At 36.9% G+C, this 12,097-nt stretch overlaps 1 protein-coding gene across 1 annotated transcript; it reads right to left on the minus strand.

The window, feature by feature from the left end:
- Positions 1-72: 72 nt before the first annotated feature.
- On the minus strand, positions 73-10,439 carry LOC127498475 (afadin-like). The gene is made up of 10 exons (XM_051867832.1): positions 9,589-10,439; positions 9,280-9,485; positions 9,009-9,154; positions 8,831-8,925; positions 7,909-8,171; positions 2,464-2,607; positions 2,188-2,383; positions 865-956; positions 568-642; positions 73-180 (listed from the first exon to the last, which is right to left on the minus strand). The coding sequence occupies exons 1-10, from the start codon at positions 9,827-9,829 to the stop codon at positions 82-84; spliced, it is 1,557 nt and encodes a 518-aa protein (XP_051723792.1). The 5' UTR covers positions 9,830-10,439; the 3' UTR covers positions 73-81.
- Between the last annotated feature and the right edge of the window lie 1,658 nt (positions 10,440-12,097).

Below are 12,097 nucleotides of genomic sequence, written 5' to 3' on the forward strand. Positions count from 1 at the left end.
TCAGTAACTGATCGCCTGGATTCAGTCTGCCATCCTTCATCAAAACTCAGTAGTTAATAATATGATGCAAACATTTATGGTTCATGTTTTTGTTTTTTGCACAATGATACTGACCACATTAGCTGCTCCTCCCTGGACGACAGATTTGATAAAAATGCCAAGCTTCTCCTGTCCAGCCCCCTGTAAGATATACATATATTAAGAATTTATGTAAATCAATCTATTATTCCCAGTGGTAGTACATACAAAATGTTTTTTGTAGAATATTACTGTAGCCTATTGTAGATTATAGATATAGATTATTGTAAAATAAGCTCTGATATTGTATTACTATAAAATTATGGCAAGGTTTCATTTGTTAATGCATTAGCTAACATAAACTAACAATGATTGATATATTTCTTGCAGGATTTATTAATCTTTTTTAATGTTAGTTAAAAATACAAGTGTTCATTGTTTGTTTGTTAGTTGACAATGCATTAACCAATGTTAACAGACAACTTTTGACTAATGTAGTTAACAAAAGTTAGCAAATGAAACCTTTGATACAAAATGACTTAGTCTTACCTTGGCTGCTACAATGCTCACTCCCATTCCACCATGCAGAGGTTTCTTCAGAGTTATTTTCACTGGATCAGGTTTCTAATATTGATAAAATAACATGTATAAAGAGTGTTTCAGAATTACTGCAGAAAAGCTTTAGGTAAGCTCGCCTTGAATTGAATAACATTTAAATGCATCAACAGCTCCTCCATAGTCAAGATGTGCTTGATGGATAAGGACAAGGTTCATTACTACCTCATCAATTATTTGCAATTTTTAGGAATTGATAATTTATGTTTTATCTGTGAGTGAGCAACATACCCAAGTTGAAATCTCTGTGGAACAATCTGACAGGTCAAAGAAAATGGTCCAAGTCCCAACACAGTTGGAATGAGGAATTAATTTGCAAAGACCTAGAAAAGTTACAAGTTTGTCAGTTTTTGATAACCATTAAAAATTAATTAATGTATAAGTAATTGTATGTATTTTTAACCATTGATTTTAAGTCTGTGTATTGAATTATGTCATCATATACTCACCCTCATGTCGTTGCAAACCTGTAATCTTCGAAACACAAATTAAAATATTTTCAATGAAACCTGAAAGATTTCTGTCCCTCCATTGAAAGTTCTGGTAACCATACCTTGACTGACACATATACTTAGTGAGTATACTAGTGAGGTTTGTTCTAGCACGCATGAGTATTTACCTTATTTATCATATGCGATATGTTCTGTTTATATATGAATAAAGCCTAAATTAAACCTGTTCATCATATAAAGTGATTGTGTCTCTTCATAAGACTGGGATTAAACCACTCGATTCATATAGATTCATTTGACGATACCTTTATGACCTTCTTCTAAGTTTTGGTTACCTGGACATAAATCTCCCAGGTTTTGTTAAAAAATCTTAATTTGTGTTTTGACGATTAACTAAAGTCTTATGGGTTTGGAACGACATGAGGGTGAGTAAATGAAGTACATGCAAACGTTTATCTTAATGATAAAATTAAAGCTTTACAATGCCATTATTATATATCCTGCAAATTTCAGTGTGGACATATCTTACATCATCTTATCACATATTATTGTAAAATAAGTTCTGATATTATATTGCTATAGAATTATGGTAACACTTCACAATAAGGTCTCATTTGTTAATGCAATACCTAACATAAAGTAACAATGAGTGATGGCGTTTATTAATTTTTGTTCACGTTAGTTAAAAATACAATTTTTAGCTATTGTTTGTTTGTTAGTTGACTGCATTATTACCAATATTGACATATACAAGTTTTGTGTTTAAAAAAAAATTGTAAGTTAATGTTAGTAATATTATTGATTTGACTGCACCGACACTATTAGATGAGAAGTAAACTTTAACTGAACTGAGCTGGATGATGACAGCACTGTTTTATCATTTTAATTGGTGAACTTTACACAGTTATTGAACTGAATCAACACTGAACTGACCTCAGCTGAATAATGACACTATTGTCTTTTTAGAGCTGCTTTATAGCAGAATTGAACTCTGTTTGCATCATTAATCTTTATTTTCCTGTTTATCACTGTAAAGCAGCTTTGAAACAATCTGTATTGGATAAAGTGCTATATAAATAAAGGTACTTGGCTTGAAAAGTACCTTTGCGACAGATGGGCTCTAAAAACTCCTGAAATCCCTTCGGAATGCCACGCATGGAATCACATGAATAACCATCCTCAGGCAGCAGGAAAGGCAGGTGAAGCTCTAATTCCTCTTCCAGTCGGATTTCTCCTCCCTCTCCTCTCAGAATGTCTGTTGATGTCTCTGCCAAGCCGGCTACGCGCTCTATCAGTGCCTATGAATGACAAACACTATGTAGACAATTATGCGTAGCTGTTTTGATTTTCATGCGAGTTATCATTTTCCTTCACTTACGGCTGGAAAGTGGGGTTGATTTGGGACGTAGTGATATTTGCTCATCAGTGCTCTTAGCTGTAGGGAGTTCAGCTTGTAACATGTGGACTGAATCATCAGGGCATCCCGTGTAGAGTAAGAAGTCATGGTCAAGAGCATTGTCGCCTGAGGAGAAGCAACATTTTTAAGGAAATAACTATATCATATCATGGATGGGCCAGATCTTTTTATGTTGATAAAGATCTAAATAATATTGTTCCAAACAACTCTTAAAGGTTCCAAAAGGGGGGTTTCGCAGCCATGCCATAGAAGAACCATTTTTGGCTCCCCAAAGAACTGTTCTTAAAGGGTTAGTTCACACAAAAATGAAATTTCTGTCATTAAGTACTCACCCTCATGTCATCCCGAACCCGTAAGACTTTCATTAATCTTCAAAACACAAATTAAGATATTATTGATGAAATCCGAGGGTATCTGAACCACACATAGGCAGCAACGTCATTGCACCTTTTGAGGTCCAGAAAGGTAGTAAAGACGTCGTTAAAATAGTCAACTTGACTACAGTGGTTCAACCTTAATGTTATGAAGCGATAAGAATACTTTTTGTGCGCAAAAACAAAACCAAAATAACGACTTTATTCAACAATTTAAACTGTTGTCATACGCAGACTGAACACTTGATGGCTGCTCTGTTAAGTCTTCGTCGTCAGTTAGGAACCTGGGTGTGCTCTTTGATACCAATCTTTCATTTGAAGGCCATGTTACTAGCATCTGTAAAACCGCATTCTTCCATCTTAAAAATATATCTAAACTACGACATATGCTCTCAATGAAAAATGCAGAACAGTTAGTTCATGCGTTCATGACCTCAAGGCTAGATTACTGTAACGCTCTACTGGGTGGTTGTTCTGCTCGCCTGATAAATAAACTACAGCTCGTACAAAATGCAGCAGCTAGAGTTCTTACTAGAACCAGGAAGTATGACCATATTAGCCCAGTTCTGTCAACACTGCATTGGCTTCCTGTTAAACATCGTATAGATTTTAAAATCTTGCTAATTACTTACAAAGCACTAAATGGTTTAGCTCCCCAGTACCTGAGCGAGCTCCTAATTCATTATAGTCCTTCACGTCTATTGCGATCTCAGAATTCAGGCCAGCTGATAATACCTAGAATATCAAAATCAACTGCAGGTGGTAGATCCTTCTCCTATTTGGCACCTAAACTCTGGAACAATCTTCCTAGCATTGTTCGGGAAGCAGACACACTCTGTCAGTTTAAATCTAGACTAAAAACGCATGTCTTTAACCTGGCATACACATAACACATTACCAATTTATATTTCCAAATCCGTTAAAGGATTATTAGGCTGCATAAATTAGGTCAGCCGGAACCGGGAACACTTCCTATAACACCTGATGTACTCGTTACATCAGAAGAAGAATGGCATCTACGCTAATATTAGTCTTTCTGTTTATCCCGAGGTTCACCGTAGTCAACCGGATCCGGGCCGTATCCAGGTGAGACCAAGGACCTGCACCTTGACACGACCACAACGCAGCCCTGAAGTATCAGCAGAGATTGAGTCAACTAGATCATCCCCTGTGAAGGCCTCATCGACACGACAGCCACGACACAGTTCCTCAACAATCGTCCATACCGGCGTGATAAATACGATCCTCAATTGGATGGAACTGAAATAAATACTTTTAATGTTGCGATCCTATTGGACTTATGATAGCAACCTGAATTTTAACAAAGCACTGTTGGCCAGAGGAGAACTGGCACCCCGACTAAGCCTGGTTTCTCCCAAGGTTTTTTTCTCCATTTTAACACCAATTTGCCACTTGTCTGCCACCTGATGTCACCTGATGGAGTTTGGGTTCCTTGCCGCTGTCGCCTCTGGCTTGCTTAGTTGGGGACACTTGACTTGACATTTTGATATTCAACAGTGCTTTTGATCTGCCTGCATTGACACTATTCTTTAAGAGCTGCTGTGCAGCCAAACAATGTACCAGTTATCAATGTAAAGCTGCTTTGACACAATCTACATTGTAAAAAGCGCTATATAAATAAAGGTGACTTGACTTGAGTTGACGTAGTGAACGCAGCACAGGCTTTCGTTTTCTATGTCTGAGCGCAGACTCATTATTGGCCGGCTACTGCGTCAGCTTCACACGCATGCATCGTGGTGCTCACGTGAACAGCGTCTGCCAATAATACCAGGTAATGAAAGGTTCTTTGGGGGAACCAAATATGTTTCTTTAATGGCATCACTGCAAATGAAAAAACAAAAAAAAAACATTTGAAACATTTATTTCTAAGGCCTTGTTTACACCTGGTATTAAGATGCGTTTTGGTCGATTGGACAACGCAAAATACAGGTTTCGACCACTTCCAGAAGTAGTCGAAAACGCATTCGACCAGATTGAACTCTGTTTGCATCATTAATCTTTATTTTCCTGTTTAAAAACGTACCGAGAACAATGTTCTCTCACCATTCCTGATTTCTAACACGCACTCACTGCGTTCGTTGTGGTCTTGCGGCTTTCAAAGCAGAAACAAAAGCTGCTGCTCTCCAAGTGTTTTTCTGTCATCTTTGTGCACATTCATATGTAAGTTGCGCAAGCTTATTTTGTCCATTAGATTGAAAGATCCTCCCCTCAAAGATCCTCCCCTCAAATAAATCAGGACAGAAGTGGTTGAAAATGGACAAAAGATACGGGGCCCTATCATACACCTGTTGCAATGCGGCGCCAGGTGCGACGCAAGTGTTATTTGCTAGTTTCAGCCTGACCAAAGAATATACACTAACAAGAAGCGACACTCAATAGAACGTTCCATTGAAACACCGGTGCCCAGCAGCGGCCCTGCATTTCCGCCATTTTGGGGTGAAAGCGAGTCGGCAGTCCACTAGTTTCTATGGCAATATCAGCTGCTTTGTTAAAAAAAAGTACATTAAAGCTAATCCAACCTGAATGATGACAACACAGAATAAAATACTATCACTACTAATCATCAAATCCTTTTTACAGTTTATTTACACACTTTGTGTTTGTCTTCCACTTTTTTTCACAAAACCTTTGCTCTCTAGAAACCCAGTCAGTTTGGGTTAAAATTCTTTAAAAGGCTTATAAACACTGAATTATTACCAACATATGAAATTAAATTAAGGACATGCATCAGAAAAATTGGGGATGTTGGACAATAAATATATGAATATAACAGCTTGATTTTGCAGTGTTGTCTAATGTCCGTTAAAGCAAAAGTGTACAAAAGTGTGAATTTATGCGATAACGGACACAGCAATGCATCATGTATTATAAGATCATTATGTTTCTAGCGTGATCCATTAAAACGTACAATATAGCATATTTCAATTCAGACCTAGATATTATTACTATTATTCCACTAGGTCTAAAATATATTGTTCGCTGCAAACATGATGATCTTAAATTTATTAATTATTAATTTACTATTAATAAATGTGTAAAGTTGCATAAAATGGAAATACTCAATAAAGTAGGCTAACTACGTTACCTCAGATGGTTGAATGGTTGGATTCCACAACTGGTAAAATAAAAGATATATAAGACAATACAACATTTACTTTAGGAGCCATACAATTTACTGGTGACTTAATTTAAAAAACTGTTCTATTGCGCTTCTGAGGGGATTGTTTCTCCCGCGTTAGAAATCGCGTTCCGGGGGGAGAAATGGGAACGCGGGGGCACCGCGATGCGAACGCAAAGGGCACTTTCACTTTCGCGATCAAAGTGCACGCCACTGATAAGCATTGTAAATGCAGTATTACAGTATACATATACCAATTAAACGCGCAGGTCTCCTCTAGTGCGTCCTCCCCAGTGCGTCACTGGTCGAGGCAATAATCACTTTCGTTTCGCTTTCAGATATCTCTTTTATAGATGCTATCAATGCTTTTACCTTTCTAGATGTAATTACCGAAATCAAAACAGTCCATAAACTATATCCTCACGAAAACTTCAGTCAAGCCAGCTCGCGCGTCAACCTGAGAGATCAGCCTCCTTACCTTAAAGTGTCAAATTTCTCGGTTTCTGAATGGACGGTTTTGCTTGATTGACAAACGCTAACGTTCGGGCATGATTTATATACCATCGACCTGTCCTAAAACGTTAGCACGCTGTGATCGATTGTTTGGAGATCGTGTGTTTCTCCGTTCGAGAGCGCATTTTCTGTTCACATCCGCGACAAAACAGTTGATTATTTACAAACGAAAGCTCACAGAAATGTGAAAATGGTCTCATTTGAAAGAACATATCCTAAGCTAAAAGATGATATAGTGTGACTGACTGAAGCAGCCCTTATCAAAAGTGTGGGGGTCGATTTCTGTCTTTTCAAAACTTTTCAACGGCGCGCCTGGTAAAATGTGAAGGATTCTATGGTCCAGTTAGTATTTTCAGCCCATAATGGCGGCCATCTAGTATACACAAAAAGTATCAAAGTGTCGCCTCTTGGGTTCTAAGGGGTCTTTTCACGTCCTGCGCCACGTTGTTTAAATAGCAAATGCATTTGCTGGTCTGAAAACGAGGTGTGTTCAGGCGCATTGTTGGCGGCGTGTCGCTATTTTGAGGCAACTGAAATAGACTGCGTCATTGACCAACTGAAACCTGGTCTAAAGTCAATGGCGCAATATTTGTTTTGTTATTTAAAGAGCGCGTTAGTAATATGCGCCTATATGCGGGTGCACAACACGCGTACACTCTGCTTATTACACACACAGGGACGCGCAGCAGCATACAAACATGCCAAATATTAAAAATAAAAGGATTAACATTACTAAAAGTAATGTTATTGTGTGCATAAGGATAAAAATGCTTTGGTGGAATCTGGCTTTTCCCGTAGGTGGCCTGCTTGCGCACTTTAATCTCGCACACAAGCAGATCCGTTTCCTTACTAGAGAAGCGTTCAGTTTTTCCGCTTTCAAATTCTGCCATGTAAATAGCCAATCCGCCATGGCGCGAGCGCAGCTGGCTTTTAAAGGGAATGGGAGATGAGACTCTGATTAGTGTATTGCACGTTACGCCCAAAACACACCCGTGACTCATTAAGAGAACAGGGACAGCCCTTTTAGACCATGTGCCAGGCGCGCCGACCATTTTTCCCGTTGTTAAACACCAAAAGTGGATTCAGGACACGCCCTAAGTGCACTTGCGCCGTGCACTTTAGACCACGTTCTTAGTTTGTAAAAATAGGGCCCACAGATTAAAATACCAGTTGTAAACGGTATTGTGATCTGATCAACGAAAATGCATCTTAATACCAGGTGTAAACAGGGTCTCCGAGTGTATGAAGAACCTGGAAAGGTTCCATGGATGTTAAAAGTTCTTCACACAACCATAGATGCCAATAAATAATCTTTATTTTCAAGAGTGCACTTCATTTTGCAGGTTGCATTTCTCATCATCTTCTTTTCAGATACGCTACCTGGATTATACGACTAAGATGACAGTCAACAGCCAGCTCCAGCCCTTGTCTTTCTGCCCAGGCCTCTACGTGTCTCAGACGCTGCCGTAGAATTTTGCCCCAGTAGTTTGAGCACAACTTTGATCCCGGTGCAGTGAACTGGTTCAAGATCCAGGCCCCCATGAAGTGAAAGAGTTGAGAAAAGAGCTGGATGCTTAGAGCAGGGTTGACCCGACATCTTCGGAGCAAACTCATGGTCTTTATGAGAGTGTTCAAGATGCCTTCTAAGAAAACAAATTCAGAACAGAACAAAATCTGTATTTGATACAGCACACAAACATATTCAGTGTCACCATCTTTAATCCAGATGTTTTATCATCTGAAGCAACTTAAGGTTGAGTTTTTTTGCTCAGCTGCACAATGCTAAAAGTTCACTGAGCATCATTTGTGGGGTTTGAATATACCCTGCTAACAGGGAACATTCTCTGAACTTTGGCAGAATATTCTGGCAAGGTTCTCTCAAAGTTATGAACAAATGTTCTTCTAGTAAAGTTAATAGAATGTTCATTTAATGTTATCTGGTCTTTAGTAACCTATTCAAAACATTAACACAAAAATGTTATTTATATATCATTTATGGAAGGTTTTTCTGAATCATTTTAGTTAAAGTTTTTTAAACATTACTACTTGCTACTTTTTTAGATGGTTCAGAGAACATGCAAAAAACTTAATGGGAACATTAGCAAAACATTCATAGAACATATTTTTGTTAGCTGGGTAGATCCAAACTTGCAACATAAAATCTTATCCATTTGACAGACATGCATTTTTGAAACATGCATTTTCTGTGAAGCTGCTTTGAAACAATATGTATTGTGAAAAGCATTATACAAATAAACTTGAAAGAAACTGCATTGAAAAAGAGATTTAAAAAAAGATGTACCTATTTCTTTTGCCTGAGTTGTTTCCTTTTTTACATCAGCAAAGAATGCAGGCAAGTGGTTTTCAAGATCAACCTGAAGCCGATGTGACAGGTACCTGAGAAATTAATGCTTAATTAAACATTCAAAATCCATTGCCTTAGCTGCAAACATCACAATCCAATCACAATTTTATCATACCTGAAAGCCTGATGCACAAGTTGAGCAAGAGTGTTTTGAGCCTGGAGTGTGATTGGACACAGATCTCTGTCTCTTCTGACAAAGTTCAGGAGCTCGGACGCGTTGGCCAACCAGAAGGCAAGAGCCACTGCGATGTTCCTCTGTTTCTAAAAGGGAAACACAGACACAATCATGGAAATTATCAGGGAATTAAATTATGATTTCCAGGAGTTTATAATATCTTGAGGTCAGGGAGTACATCATACATTTTTAATAATAGATTTTAACCTACCTCAATAATGTTTTGAATCAAGCTCACAAACTTGCCAAATATACTGCAAAGTCTTTGTTCAGTCTGTTGGTGAGGTTTATTCCTCTGCCCTGGTTGGCCGGTTAAAAATCGTCCAACCAAATAAAACGCATATGCTGGCGAGAGCTTGAAGTGAATTGTGGAGCTGTTGATGTCATTTATCACAGCAAGCAAGAAAGAAGCCTCATCTGAAACAGAAATTAATAACGTAAGACGTAAATGGGGCATTACAGAGAACTGTGTATTTGTGCAGATTGAGTGATTTTATTGTGCCAGGATAAACAAATGTACCTTTTTCCTTAAAAGAAATGCTGAGTGGGAGATTCCATTTCACTTCCAAGTAGTCTTGTGTCACACTGTAATGAAGAGAAAAATATGCAATATTTTTGGGGATAATGAATGTTGCTTTAACAGGCATAAGCTTAGAAAAACAGAGTTTGGAAGGATTTACTGATTTCAGCAAATGACAAACTTTGCAAAAGCATAGTGCAGCTGAGCAAAAAAACTTAACCTTAAAAACACAAAATAGCATTTGATAGAATTTATAAATACCTTGACCTATTACATAAGCATCTTATGGTGACATTTAAGTCATACTGTAAATGTATTATATTATTTGTTATGTGTTTTTTTATAGGCAGAGACACCTAAATATAGATTTTGCTTTTTAAATGATATTTGCTGGTAATAAGGGTTTTTGAGAATCTTTTTTTTTTTTTTTTTTTTTGTCATTCAAGAAGTGTTTTGTATATTTTTCTAATATACATTTTTTTATTATTATTATTTTCATTAAATTCACCAGCTTTTAAGGGTTCCCAACCAACTGATCACATTACAGTAAAATAAAAGTTGTGACATTTTCACTGGTGTCTACAAAACTTTTGATAATATGGTTATTTGAGCACATTCAGTAAGATGCCTGATTTTTTAAATAGTTTAAACAGTTACATAATAAACATATTAGGTTTTATATGATAAGTTAAAAAAATAAATAAATAAAGGAATGGACCTCTAATACCTCTCCACCTCAAAAATGTATCACAAATGCTTCTGGGAACAAAAATCTTAAGATTGTCATGCTATGGTCAACAATAAAAAAAATTATTATTTACTACCTGTTCATTTTACTTTCAGAGACAGCATTCTCCAATGTGTGACTGCATGAAAATTCTTTCGTCTCTTTCTTTTTAGTCTTCTCTTTCTTTGAAAATGTCCTTTTAAAATTCTTGATTACTCCAACTTTTCCCTTATTTTCCAGACAGCCATTCTAAAAAAAACAAAGTTGTTTTTAGTTAATACTTTACAATAAGGTCCTAAAAGTTAATGCATTACTTAAAATTAACTAACAATGAGAAATTCATTTGTTACAGTATTTATTAATCTTGGTAAGATTATTTAAAAAATGCCAGCTCAGGTCCATTAAATAATGTTAAGTAGCTTTTTTATTTTAATAATATATTAGTAAATGTTGAAATTAACATTTTCATGTTAACTATAATGAAACGTAGTTAACTAATATTAACAAATGAAACCATTAAGTGTTACCAACTAATTTAACTTATATATTTGATTTAGTAGAATGACAGTGATGTCACACACCTGTAAAGTGTCATTCCTCAAGACAAATCTGCCATCTTTATCCTTACTCCAGCTGAGTTGAACCATTAAGGGCTTTTCTGATAGGTCCAGTTGTCTTTCCTCTAAATGGCAAAAACACAGAACATTAAGTGACTGGCAGCAAAGACTGAGAACGTGTCTCCAAACAAGAGTAAAATTGCTGTCACCTTGATTTTTTAAGACTTCATATAATGAATATGGGAAAGGATTTAGGGTTCCATCACACTGAAACTTCTCCAGCAGGGTTTCAATGACCTCTTGTGCGGTAGTAGTGCTCGAGATACAAATGCATTTGGTGGCACAATTCCCTGAAATATGGTCTTGGAGGTAGAAACGAACAACTCCATGGAATACAGAGTCCTTAAGAATAAAAATCACAAATTCAATTAAAATCTAAATTTTTAATCCTAGACAGCAATGAAATTAATTGGAAAACACATGGAGAGTTTTGCTAACTCTCCTACTTCTCGTATTTCTCTCCTAAGAAAAAGTCCCCAGCAATCTCAGGTCTTCACTGGAGATATATTAACTATTTCTCAAAATGTTCTCAGATTTGCCAAGACACCAAAGTCTTCAATCAAAAGTCAAAGTATGAATCATCAAATTCTTAAAAGGCCAAATTATCTGATGTTATTCACATTAATTTTTTGCATTTTTTTCCTAATGAAATTTAGGGGGGAACATAATAGGACTTAAATAGCCCAATAAATACTTCAACTTGGAACAGTTTGAAAGTGTAAAATTGTAGTTCTAACATTACAAAACATCTGAGAAAGTGCCGTCTTTAAAATGTTTTCACCTCATCAGGTTCAGTGATCTCAAACAGGCTGAGTTGGTTGGAATTCCACTGTTGGATGTTCTCCTGAAGTCTCTTGTGTTCCTCTGGACCCGTCTCAGTGCCATGACCCGAATCAAGAGCATTTCTTCGTTTTTGCTTCATAGCTTGACAAGTTTTGTTTGTTATCACATAAAGATATGTTTTATTGTTTATATTTTTAGCAGTCAAAGCTGCTGAGGCTCACTAACCTTCACGATATTCTCATGTCGAATGCCTGGCTCTAGTTTTTTCCAGCCTGTTTAACTTTCAGACCGATGGTTAATTGTTCAGGTTTGTTTGTCCCATTAAAAAAACGGGGAGGGTCCTAATTTGGCCATTCAAGCTTAACTTAAAGAAAAAGCTCTA

Source organism: Ctenopharyngodon idella, chromosome 17 (assembly GCF_019924925.1).
Source record: "Ctenopharyngodon idella isolate HZGC_01 chromosome 17, HZGC01, whole genome shotgun sequence".
Taxonomy (NCBI): domain Eukaryota; kingdom Metazoa; phylum Chordata; class Actinopteri; order Cypriniformes; family Xenocyprididae; genus Ctenopharyngodon; species Ctenopharyngodon idella.